The 27,269-nt window shown below is 31.0% G+C and overlaps 1 protein-coding gene across 1 annotated transcript in view; it reads left to right on the top strand.

Moving 5' to 3' along the window:
* LOC129227901 (major facilitator superfamily domain-containing protein 12-like) overlaps positions 1–25,558 on the top strand; it is a 46,533-nt gene extending 20,975 nt beyond the window's left edge. Inside the window, exons 5-11 of the mRNA XM_054862521.1 lie at positions 1,926–2,111; positions 4,526–4,618; positions 4,711–4,803; positions 9,695–9,874; positions 14,090–14,184; positions 19,248–19,378; positions 25,370–25,558. Coding sequence (XP_054718496.1) covers positions 1,926–2,111; positions 4,526–4,618; positions 4,711–4,803; positions 9,695–9,874; positions 14,090–14,184; positions 19,248–19,378; positions 25,370–25,488 — 897 coding nt within the window. The 3' untranslated portion in view covers positions 25,489–25,558. The remainder of the gene's footprint in view (positions 1–1,925; positions 2,112–4,525; positions 4,619–4,710; positions 4,804–9,694; positions 9,875–14,089; positions 14,185–19,247; positions 19,379–25,369) is intronic.
* The last annotated feature ends 1,711 nt before the right edge of the window (positions 25,559–27,269 follow it).

Genomic DNA, 27,269 nt, shown 5'->3' with positions numbered 1-27,269 from the left:
AAGTGATTCAAATTATTATTCATAAGAAATTTGAATAATTTAGCAATTTAATTGACTCTCACATGTTAGAAAACTTTGAAATCCTGAAAAAGTTTGCAAAAACAAAAGTTCCTAGAATCAAAACACATTAAAAACTTTGGACTATGTATGATGCACATAGTTCCATGGCAAGTTCTATCAATACTAATAGATATTTATTTATTTATTTTTGCCAAATAAAAGACGCATCTAAACACAGACATCAAGAAATTTAGATCTTTAGGTCTAGGTCTGCTGACCAATTTTTAAGTAATTTAATCTTAAGAAAGAGCTACTTTGACCCTAAGTCAAATTTTTAGAAAGATTTTTGCCATTTCCAGTTCCTAAAAAAGAATGAACAATTTTTGGGTCTAATAGACAGTTTTTAATTTGAAGGTTTTAAAAATCAAGCATCAATTGTATTATGTTCAGGAAACAAATATTGTTGCAAAAGCAAAAGTTTTTTTTTATTCTTTAATACTTTTGTATGCTATTTTCTCATTTTTTGTTACAATACAGCAGAACCTGGTTTATCTGGCTCTTTTTTCTGCGTATTTCCAGATTATCCAGATCAAACAGTTTTTTTAAAAAAATATGTTTACGTAGATAATTTAGATAATTGTAAAATATGATACAGTCGGACCCCGATTTAACGAATTTCCCAATTTAGGGAATTATCTTTTTCTTTCCGACTAAAATGAAGGCAAAAACCCCTATTTACCAAATAATAAACCCCGAATTAATGAATAATTTTAACAGCCAAAAAAAAATTTTTTGTTAATTCGAGTTCGAAAATATTGGATTGTTTTCTAAATATTATACCCATATTCTCCGAAGCAGAAAAGACTTTTCTTGGAATTAGCAATTTTTGACAGACGAGGAAGCAACCAATGAATATTGATTCTGATGCAGAAAGCAATAATGAAACTCTTATTAAAGCTTACTTTTTCAAAAGCTTTACATAGTCCAGAAACTAAAAACATCCCTTATACAGTAGGCTGAAAATGGCACTGTATTTTATTCTCTCCATAAACACGAAAGAGTATTTCGAGTCAAGTATCAAGGAAATTGTCAAACATCTATCACTCAGTAGTTTAAAATTTCACATAACTAGTGTGTAATAAGTCGTGGAAAGCGGTATAAAAAGTGTACACTTTCTAGTTATGAATATTTTTGCGCCGTTGCTTACTATTGGTTTTAGATGAGCGAAGTGCAGTTTTTAAGTGTTTTTTTCACACCCCGATGTTATGAATAACCCCGATTTAAGGTATAGAAGTTTTGGTCCCATTGAATTTGTTAAATTGGGGTCCGACTGTAGTAAGAGCATAACTATAAGTGCTCTGAACATTCATTTTTTATTTTGATCAAATGTACGGCTCCCTGCATACATTGTACAGTAAATTATGGTAATCTAGCTAGCACCACTGCAGCTAAACTATATGATAAAGCGTTAGATCAATCGTTTTTTTATTCAAACAAAATACATGTTTGAACCGGAATACAGTAGACCAATTCTTTGTTAAGAAATAATGAAACATTTTTGATATTTTTTAATGTCTTTTAAACAATTTAGGCAATTTTGCTGCAAAATGTTTTTTTTTTTTTTTTTTTTTTTTTTTTTTTTTTTGTGATGAACAATTAGTTCACTTATTTAAAGCTTTGCTGTGTTTATTACACATACTGTCCTGATTATCCAGATTTTCAATCATTGGATTGCCTTTGGTTCCAGTTAGTCCAGATAAACGAAGGTGTACTGTACATCTTATTAACTTTTCCAAATGCTTTTTTGTTACTGTGTTTTTGAACCTATTTGAAGTTGATTTTTTTTTTAAGTAATAGTTTCTGTGTACATTTATTTATCTTTAGTACTTTTTATAGAAACTTTAAAAGTATTAAATTTTTTACAGCATGTCGCTCTTTCTATGGTTGGCATTGGTGCACTATTTTCATTGACTTTTCACGTATTTGTTAAAGAAAGAGATCATGAATTGTTTTCTGAGAGGCAGGAATTCATCATAAACCAAGCGAGTGAGAGCTATGAAAAACCTCATCTAACGTGGAAAGATTGGTTTTCTCAGCCGCAATTTTACATGGTAATATTTTCAAATGTTTTTGTAACCTACTTTTCTTCTTGTTTCATTCTGGAATGTATTGTATAGCAAGCATTACTTCTATACATGAAATACACCACCAGAGCTCTGTCAATTCCAGCCGAGGACTGCAGTTTCGTGCTTATTAGCACTCATCAGCTCGGCATAGGAAAGTGACTGAGCTGGAGGTGGAAAATCTTTTAAGGAAGCCAAGAGATTCCAAACAAACTGGTAGCTAATACAGAATTAGCACTGACCAGACGAGTGACCGAAGCAATGGTTCGGTTCAACTCGAACATTGAAGGGAAGGCCGGTATATTCAGAAAAGTTACCGCCCTATAGCCAGGGCTATGACCTTCCTTAAGAGGTTTTCCACCTCCAGCTCAGTCACTCCTATGGCGGGCTGATGAGTGCTAATAAGCACAAAACTGCAGTCCTCGGCTAAAATTGACTGCGCTGGTGGTGCATTTCATGTACTTCTGCCTTAGCACTGGCTATAGGGCGTAATTAACTTACTGAATACATCATTTTTATAGTAGGGAAAATCAGACTTGGAACCATAGGAAGGTTACACAGATTCTAATCGCAGAATCACGATGCTACTAGTTTAGGTTTGCTCAAACTGTAGTGTCCACCCCTCTTCCCAAAACAGTACATTTTTGTTAATTTGAAATCCTTAAGGGAGGAGGAGAGCAAAAGCCCTTTGCAAAAATTTCTTGCAAATGAAGAATTAAAAAAACTAAAATGGGTGCATTTTTGCATCATGAACTGAATGGGTGTGACAGTGTCTCCTCTCATCTCCTCCGTTTAAATAAGATGTTTATAAAAACTCCCATCTGCTTAAAAATACACCTCAGTGTATGTTGATATGTTTTTGAGATGTATTTCGCATATTTTGTTTATGTGTAAATGACCTTTATTATTAGGTGTTTGTATTGTGAAAAAAGCATGTAAATTTTTCTTTGATCTTTCAGCAACTTATTCTAACTGATTATTTGCATGTTTGAAAATTGAACAAAACTGATTTGCATAAATTGAGTTTTATGCAAATTGAGTAAATTTAAGTAAAAAAATGATTTTAACTGCATTTCAGCAACTGGACTGATGTACTTATTTCAATTTGCACCCTTCAACACAAGTTTCAATTATAGTTTTAATGGAAGAATTTCTAATGCAGAAGAGACAACTATCACTACAGATATTTGTATTGAAAGGAGTTGCTTGTAGTATAGTTGTTTGTTTCTTTTGATGTTTTAATTATGCTGTTAAAAGAGCACTACAAATAAAATGTAATCTAGTGATGTGTAACTATTATAGAGTTTTTGTTGTTGGTTATTGTTTAGTTGTTAACGCTCCTACTCTGAATTGTGAGTTATGCATAAACTCTTAATTATTAATTTTTAACACCATCTAACTAGGAGGTTGATAACCATCCCTATTTTCATAAGGTTATTATGAAATGGTACTGTACTTAAGTTCTAAGCTCTATTGCATGGTTTCCCAACTGGTGGTTCGTGAACCCCCAAGGATTCATGAGAGGTATTAAGGGGGTTCACGAAAATTATGTTATAATGGCGAACTTTTAATCATCATTTGTTCATCAATCATTGTTTGGTTGTTCATCATTTTTGTCTCTTGCAAGGTGCGGGTTTAACCGTTTTCATTGTGTGCCAAAGACATTCTTTGAATACAATTAAGATGAAATTGAAAGCATACATGTGTAAATGGTTTGGTTTCCTCAGTAGCTTTAGTTCTGTGAAATGTGCATTTCTAATTGTTTGTGATGAACTATTGAGCAAAATCAAACTAAAACATTTCTTCCAATCAAGGGCACCCATGGAGGGGGGCAAAGGGGGACTCAAGCCCCCCCCCCTTTGAAATGAGAATTCCTTGCTTTTAGTACTTTTTTCATTCCAAAAATTGTTAAAAAATCTCTTTTCCAGACATTAATGAGTAAGTTATTAAAAATATCAAATTTTAATATGGCTAATCTGTACTGAAATCAGTTTACATGGGTAAAATGTTCTGCTAAACCATGAGGAAAATTTTTGAGCCCCCTTAAAATTTTGCATATGGGCGCCCTTGCTTCCAAGTGTTACTGCATGTGTGACATTCTTCCATTTTCTTCTCTCTCTCTCTCTCTTTTTTTTTTTGATTGTTATGTGTTACTTACTGCTCATAAGATTTGTAAATTTCTTTTGCATTTTAAAATGGGTTTGCATAGGAAAAAAGGTTGGGAACTGCTGCTCTATTGGGAGATCTGATGGTATGAAGCTTCAAAATAAATGAAAACATATTAAGATACATAAATAGGAGATTTTTTGGTTTTATTTATGGTTAATAATAATAAAGCTATAAGATTCTCTATAAGTTATGAAATCACATTTTTCCTAATTCATACTTATTTTCTCTCCTAGATAGCCTTATTATACATGGCTACAAGATTATATGTTAATCTTTCCCAAGTTTACATTCCTCCATATATACAAGACAGTCTGGAGTTGCACAAGGTATATTTTGAATGTATCAGTGTTATGAAAATTAATGTCATGCAAATATATTTAAAAATGCTGATACATTTTTTTCTCTAATTTATTTGTAGGACAAAGTTGCAATAATTCCACTTGTGATATATGTCAGTGGATTTATTTCTTCATTTTTTATGAAATTTTTAAATGGCCTTTTAGGGAAGAAGGTGAGTTGTTAATATTCATTATTTACAAGTATGAATTTGCTGTTAAACCAGCTTCAAGTTTATATTAATGACATTATTAATTTATCTTTCATGTGTTATTCATGAAATCAAAAGAATAATTAATTATTCAAATATTAACACTTTCAGGTCTGAGCTATTTCGATCTCATATCTACCTCCAGACTGGGGTTTTTTGGCGCTTTGCATGGTTTTTAAAAAAATACTTAGAAGATGTGTATTTTAGTGATTTTTACTGTATTACATACTTCAAGATGTTTTCTTTTGTGATAAAAGAACTATTTGACTGAAATAAAAATCAATATTTAGTAAGAAATTGTCGAAAAAAGCATGTTTGAAACTAAAAAAAAAAGTTTTGCATAGGAAAAAATCATTTTTAACCATAAAAGTTTACTCAGACTAAATTAAAAACTTACCTATATCTTGAACAAATATCTGAAAATAGGTTTAATTTGAAAATAAACATTATTTGATAAAATTTGCTTTTGTATGGTCCTTTTCAAAGTATAAACTCTAATTTTTAACCCGTATTCCATCACGATTCATGTAGTTATTTCTGCTGGTGCTGCCATCTATTTTTTTTTTTGAAAGTAAAAGGTTTGTAAATAGTATCTAAAAAGGTTAGAAATGTATAGAACTTGTACTTTTATAGCTAAGAGAGGAAAAATTTGACCTGAGAGACTCTTGGGCTTAATTCCCTTCACCAAAAATGGCAACCCGAGTGACGCTCGGGCATAGACTTCAAAGTGTTAAATGTCCTCGATTTAAAAAAAAAAATCAAACTTGCATATCAATATATTTGAAGTTCCTCTATTGCCATACATAACCTGTCACTTTTTAAGATTATAAAGTTTTATTGAAAGCCTAGAAAAATACTTGACAAATTATCCTAAAACTTTAGGGAAGTAAAGAACAGGTATTTCAACCATGATTTTGTCACAAAAAAAACTAACTAACCACAAATTTATGTTGTGTGTTATGGAGGGGGGATGGGACAACCCTGTGAAAAAGTAATGCTTAAAATAATATTAAGATAAAGTCGCTTTGTAAGGTCAGTTAAACTGTTTGTGTTGATTTGTATAAGAAAAACATGTGTATTTGAGGAATTGTAGAGATTTTTTTAAAAAACGCAAAACTGTTAAACTTTTTGGGGTACAACAAGCTGAGTGTTCTATTTAATACACTGCCCCTTCCAAGAAACTTAACAAACTACGGTAGAAACTGTATCATTCAGTAACTATGTAAAAGTGCTTGGTATTTGCCAAACTATGAGTATTTTTACTAAATGTTTAACTGCATGCACCAATGTTGCTAAATTTTCTTTTGAATAATTTGAGCAAAATGTGCAGAACTGTTACAAAAATCCGAAAGAATAAGCATAAAATTTGTTCAGAAATAACTGACGGACTGAGTTAAAATTTAAGTTGTTTTCAAAAAAAAAAGAGAGAGAGAGATAGTGAATTCCGCCATACAGTTATGGTTACAATTAGTAATTTATGTAGGCTGTCTAACAAGAACTAAAAGCAAAGGTTAACAAAGCAACACTTGACATTAAGGAGACTGAAAGCAGAACCCTTTTAAAAGAGACGCTTAGCAGGAATACTTTTTCTACATAATCTTCATAAATCAGCATCTCTTTACTATTCCTTCTTGTGACAGTCTATACTGGTGTACATTTGTTCAAAATACTAGTGATATAGAGAATATCTAATACATTGTTGCCTCAGAGCAACAGTAAGATATCTTACATTTGCTCTGAGACAACAATGTATACTTTATGTGTAATTATCACTAGGGCTTTGGAGTCAGAAGAAAGAAGAGCAACTCTAACTCCAAGAGTTTTAGAGCCTTCGACTCCTTCACTCCAAAATCAGCATGACTCCAACTCTGTCTCCCCAAGAACTGTCATAGATATGGACTTTGAGGGAAAAGGACCGACTCCAATTTTTGAAGTTTTAATTCTTCGCCTCTGGACTCTACAGCCACAATTATCACTTTCAAATTTGTTCTTTTTCCTTGTTTATATTAATAGTAAACTAGTCGACCCGTGCGGAACTCCGCACTGTGCTTCAAATCGTTTCATAAGGCATTTCGCTCTTTAAGAATTTCAAAGGAAGAACATTATGACGAAGAACCGAAAAAAAAGTAAGCGCAGAAGAGAAGGCATGTAATTTAAAGACATCAGTAACAAAACCTCGTTAAATACAACGTTGTGATAATTTGATCATAGCTCCCCTTTTAATCGTACATATTTTCAATGCAAACATAAATGTCATTAAAAGTGTGGCTGAGTTTTGACTCGTGAAAAAGCAATAATTGTGCATGTGAAAAAATAGGTTGTGGCAAATACAGTCCTGCACATGTCAGCATCTGACGGGAAAAAAAGAAACATTAAAGAGATATTTATTGGCACGTATTCGAATTGGCGCCATTCTAACTAAGAGCCCGACACCCCAACAAACCTAGCAATTGCGCCTTCCTTTTCGAAAGCTAATCATTGAAGGAATGCGTAGTAAAAAACAGCAAAAAAGCTTTTTGCCAAAAAAAAAACATAATATTAATAAGATCATGCATCTGTGTTTTGTCATTAACCAGCATGATACGATTTCAAATTATTCGCAAAGCATGGAATTTGATTAAAGAATGACGAAGATCTCACGTAGCGATTGAAACAAACATTCTAGAGAAGTAATAAATTTGATTGAAAATAAGTGTTTTTATCTTTGAATATTGAACTATTTCACATAGAAGGTTGCTTTAACCGTTACGGCTTAAATGCCCTCACATGTTTCTCTTTTAATCGAACACTTAAAATTCAAAACCAAAACCAGTTGAACTGAGTCCGTTCTTAAGTGTAATTTTTCGAACGTAGACAAAATGTATTTTTTTTCAGCAGAAAGCAGAGGAGTAGAAAATAATTTCTTGCTAATGAAGTTGATAATACTTTTAATGCTTTATATCGTATTCGCGCGAATAAAAAATTAAAGGTTTACTGAGTGAAACTCGTAGTTTTAATCGGGCGTAGTATTTTTTCATTTGTACAAAAGGTCGAACACTGCTATTAGAAACATCTACATTTTAGCATACAATAAAAATGTTTTTCTGCACAAAAAGGATTTCTTTAGGTAAATCTAATACTTTTTTATGCTTACATTATGTTGAGTGGTCTGGATGTAGTCAAAGAACACAGTTCGATTAACAATCAACGTATCCGAATGATAACTGTAGCCTGCATAAAGGAGTCGAAACACCAAGTAGCATTCCCACTGCATTTATTTTATTAGGTGTGTATGTTATGAGCACATGTAATGTGTAATACTAATATAAATTTGATATTATTTCGGACAGCCCAAGCTTCCCCGAAGTTCAGATAGTTTATACCCGAACGCTCTACCGAAAAAACTTATCAATTAAACCGAACAACTAAGTCCAGTGCTGTTAAGCTTTATTAAAATATAAACACACACACTTTCACGGCTTTTTTTTTTTTTTTTTTTTTTTGCCGAAAGTGACGTAAAAAATGGAAAACTGCATTAGAACTTAGCTTTAAAAAATGCATAAGAACTACAGGCAGCATCAAGGTTTTGAAACAGCAAGTGGCGATTTCGAAAACTTGAATTTTCGACCGTAAGTCTTTTTTCGTCATTGGCCAGCCTGATAAGTTTTAAAATGAGAGGGGATTAATATATAAGATAAGATATTGAAGAAAAATGTTTTTTTTTTTTTTTTTGAAAATTTTTACAATTTGTTATCGCAGGCTGCTTAAACCGTTATAACTTAGATGGCAGCACGTGTTCATCATTTAACAGCACGGTTAAAATACAAAATAAATTGAACTATGCTTTCGAATGTAGTAAAAATGTGATAAGCTTTTTGTTTTTTAGCAAAAAGAAGAAAAAATATATATTTTACCCTTCAAATTGAGGTAGTATTTTATTTATTTGTACAAAGAGTCAAAAACTCATTAGAAGAATATATATTTCAATATACGATTTATTATTTTTTTTCTGAACAAAAAACAATTCTATTGTAGTCTGAAATCTTAAACCTGTTACTTATATTTTCGCTTACATTATGCTTTAATTTTCTTTCCAGAGCCAAAGCTTCAAAAAAAAAACCGTGCAATTTCGAAGTAATTTAGCACAAAATCGCTGAATGTTTTCATATCAGCAAGGAGCATTTCCTTCTCATTTATTCTATTCCTTCATAGTTGTTATTCATTTAATTCAGTGTTCATGTAATGCGCAATATTTCTCTAATTTTTTTGTTGCAGATTGTTCGGACGTGGGCCCGAACATGTAATCTTCTGGTTACGAAGAGAACGCTCTGCCGATCAAGCTACTCAGCTCTGTCGGGCATTATGCAAATTAAAGTTATAAGTTTGACCGAAAACCTTATTCTGGTTCTTTAAAACAGGTTTTTCGGCTAAAAGAAACAATTTTTCGTCAGTAGCCAGCACCATAAGCTATAAAATAAGCCGTAAATCAAAGAAATCGATCAAGAATTGAGGGAAATTTGGCGTAGAAACCAAAAACAGGCTACAGAAATAATATATAAGGATTAACTACTCTCATCAGTGTTGAAATTGTCCTCAGTATCTAATGAAGAAAAACAATTTAAAATTCTGACTCAGTTTCAAAGTTTTTTTTATTGTCTAGGAAAAACTTATGAAAAAATCTTTTACATCGAATGAATAAAAGTTGTCACATTGTAAGAGAAAGTTTAAAAAGAAAAAAATAATTTTGCTTTTTTGAAACATAACCAACCATGTGAAGTGCTTCTTCAAAAAAGTACTACTTAAAATTCAAAATTGTTGCTTTGAAATGATGATGTAATGTATATTACTAAATTGTTGTTATGTTTTTTTTTTTTAGGTTACATATTTTTTGGGGAGTTCCTTAGCAATGTCATCATGCATTTGGATATTTTATGGTGCTGGTGAACAATTTTGTACTTATGAGATTTATGGTGTAGCTGCGCTCATTGGTGTTGCTGGTTCAACCCTTTTGATAATTTCTCTTTCAATTACTTCAGATCTTATTGCAAATAGCACAGTAAGTTAACACACAATTTCTTTAATTATACAGAGTTCTAAAGATGCACCAAATATTCAGTTGGTACTCAACATACTGCATATTTGGCAGTCGAACCAAATATTCGGTTCAGCTGCATATTTCAGTATTTGGCAACCAAACAGTAAACGAATCTAAATGTTCAATAATCAGTAAAAAAACCTATTTTTTGTACATTATATGAAAGTTACAACATAGTACTACACTACAAAGTTAATAAAAATGCATACTTATTAATTTTATCACATTCAAAGTGTAATTAATTTAATTACACTTTGAATGTGAATTAATTGAACTTTTTTAATTTATTGTAAGAGAAAACACTCAAATGTTACATTTAAATTTTGTTGCTTTTTAATTTTTCTTGAATCTCATGACACATTACATTTGCCTAACTATTAAAATTTAATTTAAACCAGTAGCCAGGGAAAAAAGTCATAATATTAAGTAGTAGTAAACATATAAAGTCAATTTATTATTCTACTTAACTTTAACTGTTATTTGCTTTTTATTTTTACTCCATATGAACTATATTAAATGTTGTTTAAAAACAACCTAATTGAAATTAATCATTGTAATCAAAGTTTAGTAGCCCTTTTCACTCAAAGACAAAAAATTAAAATATTTGGCAATGTTTGAATTTCATTTCTCAATTTTAATGATGATAAAATCATTTACCAGTTACCAAGAGGACTAAAAATAACCAACATACTTGAATAAGTTGTAATTTAATGATGTTTTAAGCAATTCGGTTTTGTATCTGAAGTAAATGCAAGATTACTCATTACATAACATGTTAGTATGTTTGCCAATTGTCAAGTCATAAATAAGGGTAGAAATTAACTATCCGTTTATGCAGGATTACAGATAAACATAAACTAAATTAGCCATTTACTATATAAATTTGTCTTTTCTTTTGCAATGATTTATTTTAAAGTAATAAATATACTTAATGTGTGTAGAGAAATGTATGATGTTAAACAGAAACACATTTACCTTTCCTTAAATAGATAAATATTTTCTATTTTAAAATGGTGTAAAATTCAAATGTTATAGTTTTAAAAAATTTTGACGAAATATTCGGTATTCGCCGTAATATTTGGATCGAATTTTAACCAAATATTTCGTATTCATTATTCGACAAAATATGATATTCGGTGCACCCCTTAAAATTTACATAATTAACTCTTCAAGTCCTCAAATAGCCAAAGTCTATTAAAGATTCAGAGAAACCACATGCAGTCCTTAAAGGATTAATCCTTAGAAACCAGTTTATGCGATTTTTTATTCGGGGGTGAATCTTTTCCGGAGCTTTGCCAGAGTTCCAGGGTTTATTAATTGATGAATCCTGAATTTATATTTAGAAAAACTTTTGAATACTTTTCCACATCTTCTTAATTTTGTGGAAAATGGCATTCAGTAGAGATACAATTTAATACTTTAAATCAGGGGTTCTCAAACGGTAAGTTGTCCTGTGACCCCCAGGGAGGTCACAGGATATACCAAGGGGGGTCGCAAGATGTGGAAGAAAAGTTTAAAGAAAATTATTGCTGTGTTTTATTAAAAACACAGTAATAGGTCAATAACTGTCATAAAACTACTGCAAGATTAAAAAATCAGTAAGGTCTACTAATTTCTCTTATTATAAAAAAATTCAAAAGACAAAAATTCATTTTTTTTTACTAGTTACTTGTATTTCTAAGGATAAAACTTAACCATTTATGTAGGATTTTAGTTATTGTTTTAGGGTTTAGATAGAGTTAAAACTTTGAGGATTCGCCAAAATATTTAGTCTGAAACAGGCACGTGTCCAGATTTTCATAAAGGGAGGGGTTTTAATCTTACCTGTGTGTGGGGGAGCGGTGGAGATTCAACCCCTCACAACCTTTAGTTTTACGACAAATTGTCAATCCCAGTATGGCATTTATACACCTGTAAGTATTGCTGCCCCCTCCCCTTCCCCTAGAAGGATAATTCTGGCAGGTAACCAAAGTATTCCTTCATTTTACAGGTTCACTTTAACCAAATTGTGTGTTTCTTTTGAATTAAACCTGTTTACTATGCGGTTTATTGCAACAAGAATTAAAAACTCTCACAAATTATTTTTATAATGTAGAATGTACAGTAGACCCTCGTTTTACGCGGTTTCGGTTATACACGGTTTAAGATTTGACACCTTTATTTTATTTTACGCGGATGAGTTTCGGTTTTACGTGGATGCGGCAATGCAAACAGATAAAATTTTTCCCTCTTTCAAAATCCAAACTCCTAAACATTGCAGATTACGCGTAATCAACTGCATTTTGGCATGCTAATAATCGAGCTTGGGCCACTGGAGACATTTTATACGATTGGTTCCAGAGCTCTTTCTAGAAGTAAAGTTATTAAACTCACACAGTTCAGAACTCACTGGAAGAAGAGCTTTCAGGAGTGAAAAAGCAGGTAAATCAACCAGGATACCGACGTCGGTGACACATAACCAAAAACGTTCACAATGAATTTTTTGAGCCATTCCTAGACAATAGATCTATTTGATTTGTTAGTGAAGCAAGATGCTACCATGGAAATGACGCAAGTGATCATGGATATGTTAATGCTCTGCAAAGAATAAGGGAGAAAAAGTCTTAATGGCTGCCAAAAGACTATCATAGCCAGCTTCTCTTTAGAAACAGGACACGAAATTTATTTGTGTTCTTTATGCATGTTGTGCATAGAAATCTATATAAGTACACATTAAACTTATTATACAATTAGTCATCACTAGAATGAAGTTTTTTTTATCCACGGGACCTAACCCCTTTTTTAACACTACTATTAGGTCTCAATTTACGCGGTTTCGATTTACGCGACATTTCCGTTGGACCTAACCCCCCGCGTAAATCGATCTTTCTGATTGTTTAGTGAAAGAAAATTCTATCTTGGAAATGACGCAAGTGATCATGGATGTGTTAATGCTCTGCAAAGAATTACAGAGAAAAATTCTTGATGACTTCGAAAAAAAATCATAGCCAGCTCATCTTTATAAACAGGACACGAAATTAATTATGCATGTTGTGTATAAAAGTCGATATAAGTATACATTAAACTTATTATATAATTAGTCATCACTAGAATGAAGTATTTTGTTATCTAACGAACCAAACCCCTATTTTAACACTAGTATTAGGTCTCAATTAATGCGGCATTTTCGTGGAACGCAACCCCCGCGTAAGACGAAGGTCTACTGTACATCAGATTTTATGTTCTGAAATAATGCTTAATAAGTTCTTACTTGTAAACTAAACAAGAACGAGCTTTTTGTAGATGGAAATTACATTACTAAACACAATCGCCAATACATTTTCATAGCTCAGCATATGCCAAATTCATCATTACCTCCTTACAATAAGCAATATTAATGCTTTGTATTGGTAGCTCATTCAGCGGTTCTACCACTACAGCGTTTCGAAAATATTATTTCAGTCGGTAAAGCTTTAACAATTGTAAATTACATAACATTTGACTGGAATGTAAAACTTTTCAAGTTAAAAAAGAAGAAAGAAATGTAAGCGTTTAGGTCCAACTGAGTTGAATAAGAGAAAAAAAATACAGAATTACTGAGTTAAATTACAGAAAAACTTTAGAGAGAAAGGGGGGGGAAAAGCGCTAAACGCAGACTTTCACATGTAAAGTTAATTTAAGTCAATCACTTTCTTCATTTGACATATATTTGTTTCCCAATGGGAGGGGTTTAACCCCTAAAACCCTCCCCTTGGACACGGCTCTGAAAAGGGGTTCGCAATGTCCTAAAAGTTTGAGAACCCTTGCTTGAAAAAATACAGCATAAAATGTGTTATAAATGCTTATTCTCCCCTAGAATGCTTCTTTATCATTTGTGATATTTTCTGTTCCCCTTATTTTGAATTGCTGTACATAAATTTAAAAAAAAAAAAAAAACTTAAATTTTTAAACGAGAGGAAATCTGGTTTTCTTATACCATTTTTTGAATATTCTATGTACTTTTTTTTTCTGAGTTCATGTTGCACTTTTCTATGCTTTAAGACCACGGTCAGTTTTTCCTTTGTTTATTGCTATTTTGAGATTTAAATTTTGTACATTGCGTGTTTCACACAAAAGTAAATGTTTTTACTTTATGGAAAGAATAATTCTGTTAGTTCAAATTCATTCTGCAACTCATATAAACTTAATTTTTTTTAGACAAGCTCTGCTTTTGTTTTTGGATGTATGAGCTTCGTTGATAAACTTTCAAATGGCGTTGCTCTTGTTATCATTCAAGATGTCCATCCATGCATGTAAGTTTAATGGATTTATTTCAACTCCATCTTCTAAATTCTTTGTAGTTTACAAATTAGTATTACAAATTACTATAGTTTTTTATTTTTACTTTATTTCATACTAGTGGTACCCGCACGACTTTGCCCGTAATAGAAAAATTAAAAGGTTTTTTTTTGGTTCCCCTGTGTATTTACAAATAATGTATGGTGAATTTTCTCGCCAGTTGGCTTGTACCCATGTTATGGTTCCACACATGATAATTTCGTATCGCGCCAATTGGCTTGTACCCATGTTACAGTTGCATGTTATGATAGTTTCGTAATTTACTCGTCCATCTTATGATAATTTTGTTCTTAAAATTGGAATAGAAAAAGAACCACATCGAATTTTCGAAAAAATCTCTTTGAGGTGCACACTCCCATGCTACAAACTAACTTTGTGTCAAATTTCATGAAAATCGGCCAAACGGTCTGGGCACTATGCATGTCTCAGAGATCCAGACATCCTCTGAACATCCAGACAGAGATACTTTCAGCTTCATCATTAGTAAAGACATTTAAATCAGGGTTGGCAAGGTTTAGGACCCTACAGTAAAAACTACCGTCCTGTCCAAAACCCTCGAGTCCAACACTATATTTTTAGGGAAATTGCATTTTGTGAGAAAACATCAAAAACAGGACAAAATGTATCAAAGTAATGCTTTATATTGAACACTTATTCAATGCGAACATTCAACTTATTATGCAGCTGATTTTAATCTAGTTACATAGGAGTTGAATTCTTGATTAAAATTTCAATTTGTTGCATGAGTTTATTTATTTACCTATTTATTTTGATAATAGTAACCAAATTTCTCTATGTTTATGCATGTGTGCAAATGAAAGCACTGTTGGCAAGGTTTTTAGCTTCCTGTTCAAAACCCTTGTGTTCAAAACTGTCCAAACCTATTTTTTGGGAAAATATATTTTGTGAGAAAATATCAGAACAAAATGTGTCAAAATTGTTTTTTTTTTTTTTTTGACTATTTTAATACATTTATTCAACCGGAACATTCAAGTATAAATGTATATGTAACTTATTTATACAGCTGATTTTAATCTAGTTACATAGAAATTAAATTCTTTATTAAAAATTTAAATTTGTATGCATGAGGCTTTTTTTTCCCATAAACCAAATTTTTTCGACATTTATGCATGTGTTCAAAAGAAGGTGTTTAAAATATAGTGCAATAATTGACTTAAATGCAATAAATTACAATTTTTTGTAGTTACAGAATGTATTATATTACAAATATGAACTGAAAAAAAGAATAGCACAAGTTATAAAATATAAGTGTTTAATCATCAGTTTATCGTTCTTTAATCTATGATTTAAAAAATAATTTTTATTAAAATATCATGTAAAACTCATGTAAGTTTTTTTTTTTTTTTTTATTTAGGGTTTTTTTTTTTTTTTTGCTCCTAAACATTGCACACATTTGCGTTATAAATGGAACTGAAATGAGTTGTCTTGGTAGTGTTTTGAATTTCTTTTCATAACTCTACCAACTGGTACATAAAAAAAGTTTTTATGTAAAAGAGTTATATTGCCAATTTTTTAAAGATTTTTTAAGTGAATATTTTTGGAAAAAAATATGATCAAATACTCATTAATAACTATATTTATTCATTATGAATATTGCAGTAAATATGAATTGATTAGATTATACCCCTTTAGCTTAAGCATTCTTTTGAAAATATATTAAATATATTTTTCAAATGAACATTTTGGAGAAAATTATTATCAAATACGCATTATATATATATATATATATATATATATATATATATACTATATATACACATACAGGGATCTGGCCAGAGGATATTTGGGTCCGTTAACGGACCCTTCACAAAAATCCGATCAACCAAAACGGACCTTTCACAAAATCCCGACCAAACAAAACGGACCTTTCACAAAATCCGGATCAAACAAAACGGACCCTTCACAAAATTCTGATAAACAAGATCGGATCTGTCACAAATTGTTTATTGAAAGAGCAAATCTGAAAGCAAAATAACGCATATTTCTGTGTATAAACCGATAATTTTTGGAACCTTTTTTTAAGTCAAATTAGAGGGATCAGCTTATACAAAATCGGCTAATTTTTAAAAAAAAAAAATGGGCACTCTTGCGATTCTCCTGCAAGCGATAAATAATTGCTACTGCCAAATAAATATCATGGTTGTTTTGTAGTAAGTTACAGGCCCTAAAGCTCCAGATGGAATAACTGAGCTGGCGGTGTAGTTTATAATAGTTGTTTGTTTTATCACAGCTAATTAGCAGCGGTGTTGTAAACTTTTCTGAAAAGGCATTGGTAAGCATTTTTCTCCACTCATGATTTAACAAACAATAATAATATGTATCTGCGAAATGAACTTAGAACTGCAAAGGGATAGTAAGGGTGAGGAAAAAATATGATCGCTTCAGATAGGGTTACCAAATTCAAAATTATCACCACTTCGCGTTTGGCGTTGAACCTTTATAATGACTTGATTAGAAAATATTCTCATCATTTTGCCAGCTTGTCAATAGTTGCGTTTTTACGGTGCGGTGCGATGTTTAATTGTTATTTTGGGAGAAAATTATATGGGTTTTGATTTTTCGATGCTAACAAGGATGATTAACTTTAAATAAACTCTTTTAATTACCGTTTTTTTTTTCTTTAGATGTCTACATTTTGAAATATGCAATCTTTTAACATCCGATATGAGAATCATATTTTGTTCTTTTTTCAAGCTAACTTCGCTTTATTAGGAGTCAAATAAATGAAAAGTCTCTTTATTTCTGTTAGAACTCTCATTTCAAGTTTTTAAAGCAAAATTCCATTTTCTGTTATGAGTCAAAAATGAAAATGCTGAGATGGTTTGTTTTATTTTATTTTTTGGGTCAACTGTGTCCACAGATATTAATGAAAATGGTTATCATAGGGACTCTAAAATGCAATTTTAAAGTAATTTTATCAAAAATATTTCTTTTACAAGCCGTTTTTATACTTTTGATGCCTTCACTTTGAGAATTGCGATCTCTTTGCATCCGATATGGGATTCCGATTTTTCGAATTTTTGATGATTATTACGCTTTTTTAAGAGGTAAACAATTGAAATATCTTTTTATTTTTGTTAAAATCAGGGAATTTATAAGTTTTAAACGAAATTCTGTGCTTTTTAACAGTGTCTTGGGTCAAAAAGTTGAATGCAGAACCCTATTCTGTATTTTATTTCATTTATTTATATTTTTGTTACCAATTATTTTAAATACTATACAGAAATATATCTAGTATAATTTAACATAATGTAGAATGTTAGATAAATATTGATACTTGAAAGAGCGATGACCCCCCCCCCCCCCCGCCCAAATGTAAGAAAAAAAATCCAGTATGATTTTCTCGACATAGAAGAGGAAAACACTCAACTTTAAGTTTAATTGATGCAGTTTTGTGCCATCTCTAAGTTCTAAAATTTCGTTTTAACAAAAAAAAATTTATTTATTTTTTTTATTATTTATTTATTTATTTTTTTTTTCGCGAAATTTTTTTGATTTTTTCACAAAATTAATTCATTTTTCACAAAATTATTTGATTTTTCACAAAAAACGGACCCTGTGAAAAATCCTGGACAGACCCCTGATATATATATATATATATATATATATATATATATATATATATAATTAAACCTCATTAATATATATATTTATGCATTACGAGTATTGCTCTTAATACGAATTGATTAGATTACACCCATTTAGCTTTAGCATACTTTTGAACAGTTTCAGACACTTTTGGACAGTTTTAGACTGTGAAAACCACCTGTCCTGTCCTAAACCCGTTTTGGACAGTCCAAAACCCAACCCTGATCTAAATTCTTTGTAGTTTACAAAGTAATATTACAAATCACTATATTTTTGAATTTTTACTTGATTTCATACTCAGTTATATTTTCTAGTTTCTTTGTTTTATACATTCTGCACCATAAAATGTATAGTAATTCAGCAGAAAAAAATGTCAGCCAGGTGTGCAAGTTGATTTACTATGAACCAAATCTATTCTGATATCTTTTTTTTTTTGGAAAACTAACAATATTATGATGTATATCTATATACCAAGGTATTTTCCCAGACATTAGCTTGACATAGTACAGTTCTGTTGCTCAGTGCCGGATCTTGAATTTTTCTGAGCCGGGCAAAAATTTGGAATTGCCACTCTATTTACCTTCCCTGTAGCAGAAAGTAGTGTGACATACGTCACAGATTATTTTCTCCCTCTCTGGAGACAATTTTTCGTATAAATTGTTTACTACTTGTTATTTAACTTGTATACTTTTTATATTTACTTGGCTTTTTAGTTTTGCTGCTTTGCACATCTATAGGCTTTTGGTGTGGTGTTTTCAATATGTTTCATTTTTATTATTATTATTATTATTATATGCATGTATACACACACACACACAGGTATGGCATGTGTGATATGGATTAAAGCAGCCGTTTTTGCCACAGATAAATTTTGAGTGATAAAAGTTTTGTCACAGATCAATGAGGAATATTCTGCTATAGGGCTTGCCTTCCTTAAAGGTTTTGTATTGATTTTCAATAAAGAAAAAACTCATAGAAATGGGTTGAATTTGCAGCCCCTAAAAGTTTCCACCAGGGTAAGGGCCCGGCTTGCTTCTCCCTAAATCCAGCACTAACGTAATGAAATGGTTAAGTATAAATTTATGTCAGCATAATTATTTTGCAGGATGTTGCAGGTGAATTAAAATCTGTTCATTTTTACAAACTTTTGTAAAGCTCATTTAAATTATATGAATATAATTAAAGGATATTAATTTGTTATGTAATTTGAATGTAAAATTTATCTAAAACATTTTTGTTGCTCTTCATTAATTTGAATAATTAAATATATTGCCTCAGTGTAAATTATAACATTATTAGTAACTTTCGAAAATGAATATTTTATACTTGCGATTAACAAAAATATAAAAATTGTCATCATATCATTTATCACTGAAAAAATTGTACTGAGTATATGTTTTTATTTCAGATCATGTTGTGATGACTGCAAATGGTATTATAAGTATGTTCTAGTCTTTGCTTGTGGTGGGGCCGTTATACTTGGCTTAGTTGCATTGGGTTTCTTGCTTACACAATCTATTGGAGTGAGAAGGAATGAAGGTAATTTGTCACTAAATATGTGTAGGCAATATATTTTTCAAGTTTTCATTTTTTATGTTAAAATAAAATTTTTGGTCTAGGTTTATATGAAGCTACAGAAGACAACTAGAGAAATAGAAAACTTTCTTTCTCCTATTTCTTTGGACCATTCTTGAATCGCTGCTATACAAATGTATAGCATTTTTTATTGCCTAAAAAATAGCATTTTAATTCTATAAAAAATACTTAGGTGGTAAGTGGAGTTACAACAGTGTAACAAGAAATTCTGTTCAGAGCTAAACGAGCCTACCTTCCCATACATCATATCGACTTTCTAGTATATGATCAATCTTCTCAAAATTAGCTAAAATTGCAAATTATTTCAAACTTAACTTGTTAACCTTTTAAGTTGGTTTCAAGAAATAAAATATGCCTTGCTCATCTAAAGAAATAGATGCGTAGGAAATAAAGGAACAAATAAAATAGTAACACCTTTTAAACAAAGCAGCTAATATATTATTTCCATTTTTAAAAAAATCTTGAATTGATTTCAAAAAGAATTAAATTGAAACAAAAACATTATGTCAAAAAAAAAGTTGTTTTCCCCCTGTTGTCAAAAAATAATTTAAAAAAAAGAATAAATGTACTTTCAAAAATAAATAAAAATAATAAAATGTCAACCTAACCCTCTGACAGTCCTGGGTAAGATGTGTGAAATTCTTCCCTACGAAAATTTTTTGTAGTAACTTGCCATGTAAATCACATGCCTTACCTTTTATCAATGCCTAACTACCGCCCTGCGCTTCGGGCCGTTTGAAAACAAACATTTAGCATCAGAAAAAAAGGTGTAAAACGCTCTTGAAAAGTGCTTGCTAGGGTGTGATAAGACGCTCAAAACCATCAGAGTTTAAAAAATAATTTTCATTATAAAAAAAAAATCTTCTGGGCAATTCCATGATAAGGTCAACCAGATAATCAAATTTTCAAAATTAAAATTTCTAAACAAATGAGATGCCATTTTAAAGGCAAAGAGTTGTATATTTTGAAATGCCTGTCTAAAATTTGATCACTTCAGTTATAAATAAGTTACAGGAGGTTAAACTAAGGTCAACATCTTAAGTATTTTCAAACCATATTTGGTGACTCTTGAAGAAATTCCGTTTTTTCCAAAAAATGCATACTATTATTATGAATTGAGATGAATAACCATTTAAAGATACAATGTATTGCTGGTGATGTTGTAAAAATGTGTCAAAATATAATTCATTTCAATTTGTAAAAGAATTCCTCTGGGGTACATTAAGTGTTTTACGTCTGACACCAAAATGTGCATTTAATTATGCTGAGCCAATAATTTTAAAGCTACATACATGCATTTTTGGGTACAAAGCAAGATTTTCAATCTCATGGATCTAACATATTTTAATTTTGTAACAAGTGAATATTTTTTATTAAAATCTAGGTGTCGGACGTAAAAAAAAAATTATGTCCAACACCATTTACGTTCGACACGGTTACATTCCTTTAAACAACATATGTTTTCAACTGTGTTTCTCTTTTTTTTTTTTTTTTTTGACTTTAATTTCAAAGTTAAAGTGAAACATGCATGAAAAACAACTTAGTGACTTTACTGTGTACATTTACTGTGTATCCCTTTTGAGAAAAGGTGTGTTGAATGAACGTAATATAGTTGGTTCAGATCAATTTTAGCAAATTTGCCAAAACTATAAGTGGAAAAAGATATTGGAAACACTAAATGTGACTGCATCAATGTAAAGTTGGCTAAGGAAGAACCATTATCAATATTCAACCCATATAAATCTTGATGGTTTTCTTTCAGGTAAGTTTCACAAATAACTAATCACCAGCTTTTGTAGCTGGACTATCATTTCCTACTATGTCATCATAGTTGTCTTGTAGTTCACTAATACAAATATTTCGTCTTAGTTGTTTTTGATTTTCAAATCCTCACAGTTACAGGGGGAACCACTTACCCTATAGTGTGGGGACCTCTTATGGCCAAATTTTACGGCGTAAGTGGGGCCCCTCCTCTAAAAGTTTTTAATAATAATTTACTCAAAAATTCTGATTGCAGTATGCACCTTTTTAAGTTAACCTGTACATGAATGCTGACTGGGAAACACTTCTTTGAAAAATGCTGCTTAAACTTGCCAAAAAATATTTTTCAGATTTTTTTTTTTTTTTTGACTAAATTCTCTGACCTAGAAAAAAAATTCCACATAACCGAAATATGTGTAAAACTAATCACTGTGATGAACCATGACATAATCAATTTTTAAAAAAGTATAAAAATCATCTGGATTATGGATATTTCAGTTTTTGGGGGTGACCTGTTTACCCCAGTGTCCCACTTCCCCCAATCAACCCTACTTTTGAATTTACTTGGTAAATTGTGTTTCAGTATATGTAACCTATAATTTGCATATTTATAACTGTAATCATTGTTATGTATTTACATTTAAGAACAATAGTTTACATCCAATATGAACAATTTACGTCCAACACCAAGCTAAAAATATTTTTTAAATAATTTTATTCCTTATAATATCATTTGAAAACTGTAAAATATGCTTCAATCATAAGTATACTTTAGAATTATGTTGCTTTTAAAATTAAAATGTAAGCCAATTCACAGACTTTTAATAATGTTTAAGCGAACCATCAGTTTCACTATTTGTGTGTTTACGTCCGACACCAACTCTTTAAATTTTTTTAATTTATACTTTATGGATCTATTTTGAAAAACTAACATGATTTTTTATTCAGTGGGATGTAGTACGTGTCTTGTAAATCAATTTGGTCATTTTGGAACAGTTTATACCTGGTAAATGGAATTAAAACTTAGAAATTTTTCTTCATTTTTTACGTCCGACACCATGGAATTGCCCATCTGCACTTATCTTTATGTTAAAACATAAAGGACTGAAAAAAAAAATAACATAAATTAAAACTTGAGAGTGAAAATGAAAACAATAATATCAACAATGATTATTTCACAGTAAAAACCATTGCTATAGAGTAGGAGTCAGTCTCATTTTGGGGTTAAGAAGTCAGAGTCGGGAGTCGAAGGTTTTTAATTCAAGGACTCTGAGTTCAAATCAGTCACTTTCATTCAAAATGCACAACTCTGCCCATGTTTGCAGAGTCAGAGTCAGACTTATTTTGAAATAAAGGAGTCGGAGTCGAAGACGTTAAAATTCCAAGAATCGGAGTCAGTCATTTTTCCTCAGTGTCTAAATTGTGTTTAAAGCTACGGAGTCAGAGTCCGACTAATTTTTGGCTGCAGGAGTCAGAATCAATGGCCCTAAAATTCAAAGAGTCGGAGTCAGGAGTTGGTCATCAAGAGTTGTTTCCAACAAAATTTGTTTAAGGCAAATCCGTCTTTAAGTTGGGGATCTATAGTGACTTTTAGTTTCCCCGTGGGCCCTCTAAGTGATTTGAACTGTTCAAAATTGAACAGAAAATTGTTCCAATCAAAAAGATATTTTTATACATGTTCTCCATCGAGAGTTTTTTCTAACAAATTTTGTTTTAAGCAAATATGCCTCCACAACTTAGGGATTAATATTTGCCTTGAATTTCTCCATCGGCACTAATGTTAAGTTTTTTTGTACTGTTCAAAATTGAATGAAAAATTGTTCAAATCAAAAAGTGAAATATGAGAACGAGGTGTCCTCCCCAGTATTTTTTAAGTAAAATGTTTTCTTGTTTGAATCAGACTTTTCATTTAAAAGTTATTCGGGGGGGGGGGGGGACAGATTGACAGACACGTTTTTCCCTTCTCAATGCCTTACTTTCTAATTTTTAATTTTTTGATATGAATATTATTATTGTTATTTTATTTTTTGACTTTTTTTTAAAAGATGCATTAAGCCTTTGTTCATGCAGTTTTCTTCTTTTTCTGACTTTTACTAGGAAAGAAAGCTAAAAATTAGACCTTTGTTTTGATGTATCATAAAAGTATGGAAGAGAAATTCCAACTTTGAGAACATTATTTAATAAATGGGAAAATGGAAAAAAGTGTACACTATTTTTTCCTATTATATGCTTTAATTTAAATTAAATATCTTTGCTATATTTGTTTTTCTTTCTTTAATTAATTTTCTCATGGTTTTTAAAATAGTGTTTTGTTTTTATCTTGTTTATAAATATAGCACTAGCAATTTCGATTCTTCTCTGAATCAAATTTATTTTATTCCATACAGGCAATTAAGTGCAAAAACTGTTATGATGCTCATAGTCCTAAAAATTGTAAAATTCTTTTAATTTTAAGTTTGAATTTAATGGCCTTTCAAAAGCACTGAATATAGCTCAAGGTTTTTAAAATTTCTATTGCTACCATATTGTAGTAACTTTCTCCAGCAGCTTCCCATCTTTTTGCATTCAACCTCAGAATTAATATGTATTGCTACATGATGCTGGAGTGGCGATGGGTTTTTCTAATGCAGGAGATTGAACCCGTGTTGTATGTCATAAACATCATAGGATGGCGTAGTATATTGGGCTAACCTGTAACTCCATTTGAAGACAGGCAATAATGTTATCTAAAAGTGCTGTTACCGTTACCAATATTTAATGAACAAATACTTGTGACCTCTATCGTAAATTTTTAAAAACAGCGGTTCAAACCACTTGACCTCATGGAACATTTCTCCTACAACTCCCTACATCCATAAACCCATAAGCTTTTTTACATTAATAAGAGGGGATTCTTTGCAACCCCAAAACACCCTTTCTGCTGTATTTTGACCTTCATTTCATGCATGGAAAAATATGTATTCGGTTTAAAAATTACCATTCTCCGGGTTTGTGTTCAAAGATTGATTTGAGCATTGTCTTTGAAATTATTTTATAAAGCAGAAAATACTGAGGAAAAAGCAAATGGTCTATGAAAAATCATATGAGGTAGTGAGAAGAAAAGGGATGCAAGTGGCAAAATTAAAAATTTGGGGATAACCAGTACAAATGGTAGGTGAACTTCTCCTCTGTCTTGGGGCAAGAGATAGTACTAGTAGCCCTGGTAGGTGCTGCTGTATAGCATGATTTAGAAAAAAAAAAAACAATAACACCCATATAGGCTGTTATTGATTTTTTTTTTCAGAAATCAATCAAGAAAGATCAGATCACCAGAATCTGATCTTTAAACGCATTTTACTCGAAGTTTAAAATAGTCCACTTGCATCCCTTTGCTTCTCACTGCCTCATATATGTGTTTATTATTGATTTTGTTCATTGTATACAATGCAACTAAAAAAAATTTTCACCCAAAAACACAATTTTAACATATTCCAAGAAAATAAATACAAAAGCGTCATTGCCTTCCAAAACAAAGCGCTTGTAATGTGATGATAATCTGATAGAAAATTGAAATTAAAGGAAAAAGGGGGAGGAATACAGGGCTGGATTTAGGGGAGGCAGGTGGGGCTACTGCCCCGGGGCCTCCACAACAAAGGGGGCCCCCACAATAAATTTTTTTACAAAATATCCTAACTTTCATGGGTCGAAAATATCGGATATATACATATATATCAAAATATTCGGATATATATCAAAGTATCGGATATTTTCGAAAATATGATGATCTTTTCGAACCCTGATTAGAGGCCTCCACTCCTTCATTGCCCCGGCCTCCACACTTCCAAATCCGGCCCTGGGGGAATAAATTTAAAAAGAAACACAACATTATATTAAAGTGTGAGAGAAGTATTTTTTTATTTCCATTGCTGATTCTAAACTCACACAATATTAAAAAATAAAAAAAAAATTATAATGTTTATTAGTTTCTTTTTCACATGTATTTCAACTTTTTGTCATCTAATGCTTGTGTGTTGAAACTTGCTCTTTGTGAACTACAAATTTAGCCCCATGTAGTTCGTTTTTTTTTTTTTTTTTTTTTTTTTGTAATAAAAATAAACTTATCACATTATCATTGACTTTGATATTATCTCTGCAAATCAATCTTAAAATATCTACTTTGAATTTCCTTTACAGAACAATTGCACAGGAATTCAATCATCAGAAATAACAGGAGATGGAGTGAAAGTGTATCAAAAGTTAAAGAATCAAAACCTCTGCTTCATAATGATGATTCTGATGGCTTGGAAACATAGGGGAACTTGAACTTATGTTTAAAATGCTTTTCAGCTAAGTAGTTAAGCGATTTAGGTATGAACTAAAATGTAGGATGTGTATTTTAAGAAATTTGTGTGAACAGTATAACCTTGATTATCTAAAAGTTTCTGGTGACTGGAATTCATTCTTTAAAGATGTTCATTCTTTAAAGATAACCTTTTTCTCTCGAAAAAGCCTAATGTTGGTGCAAGGTTAACTAATATAAGTTTCACTTTCACAGATGTGCTCCAACTTTTTTAATCTGTATTACCAGTTCCATTGCATAGCATGCAGAACAATTCTTCAATAAGTCATTAGAAGAGTTCAAGTATCCACACTAGTCGTGTGCTAATTTATTGTTTCGCGGACACTAACGGGACAAATTTTTTTTTTTGTTCGCAACAGAGAGGTGCCCGCAGGACGGGGTTTAATAATGTTATTTGCATTGGAACTGGGGAATTAAAAATTGTCCGCATATGAAGGGTGTCCGCCTTTGAGGGATGTCCGTTAGGAGGGGTTTTACTGTATTATATACTGCCAAGGGTGCTTCCCCTCTAAGAGTAAGGGCGAACCTCCCTAAAGATTTCCCCCCCCCCCCACCCCTCCAAATAAAAGAGATAACAACCCCCTTAAAAATTTAAATAGCGCAGTATGCGCCGTTACCCACCCCTCTAGGTGGGCACCTTGTATGCTGCTATATATATATATATATATATATATATATATATATATATATATATATATATATATATATATATATATATATATATATATATATATAATTATATTTAAGTGTTTGTATAAAGGACATTAAATTTCATTATATGTGGTAAAAAATAGTTTTTGTAATTGTGAATTACCACAAAAATAAAGCATTCTCTATTATGTACAATTTTTGATTTTCTGAAAACTCTCAGTCTCAGTTACTTCAGATAATTGAGGTTTTACTGTATTAGCCAAAAAAAAGAAAGAAAAGGAGCCTGCATTTTTTGTCTCAACATCAATTTATGACATTTTAAGATGTTATTGCTTTTGATGTAAGTTATTTTACGAAGAAAAAATCAAGCTAAAGCTATTTTGTCAATATAGAGTGCAATGTGCAATGGGATTTTGTTTTTAAAAAATGTGCTTGAACATGCTTGATGTGAGATACCTAACTGTGATCTTGAATGTAAATTTTATGTTTATAATTATATAAATTTAGTAATGTGTTTAGATTTTTAGGATAAATTATCAAATAAATTTGATCAGAAATATTATTTATTAACTAAAATTCAATAATTTTTTTTACCTATGGGTGATTCTCCAAAATTCTAACAATGTTATGTCCTCGTAACCTAACACAAAACTTGTTTAACTCGGAAAATGTTTTAATTTTTTTAATAGTTAGAAAAACTTACCTGATGTAATTCTACTCTTATTAAAACAATAACTAATTTAGATTTTAATAAAAAAAAATTTAAATAACCAGAAAGTCACACTTTTGGCGTGAGCCCACCCATTTTTCAAATGGACTTAAATTATTTTAAAATCTTATATCAACATTCCACAAATTCAATTTTTAGTACAAAATTAAGTATATTCAAAGTTGTAAAATAGCATTCTTTAAATAAATTAAATTATTTAAATCATCAACGTACATCATTTTAAACTTTGTCACCAGGTTTCATGTCATTCTCCTGTCCTAGGAATGAGTTCAATTATTATAGATTAAAAAAAGGAATTTTTGATTTGCTGTGCTACAACACTGTTTATCACTATTTTGTTAGATTCCTTGAGT

This window comes from Uloborus diversus, chromosome 8 (genome assembly GCF_026930045.1).
Source record: "Uloborus diversus isolate 005 chromosome 8, Udiv.v.3.1, whole genome shotgun sequence".
NCBI classification, from domain to species: domain Eukaryota; kingdom Metazoa; phylum Arthropoda; class Arachnida; order Araneae; family Uloboridae; genus Uloborus; species Uloborus diversus.
Note: the sequence above shows the minus strand (reverse complement) of the source record. Positions and strands in the feature narration are given on the sequence as shown.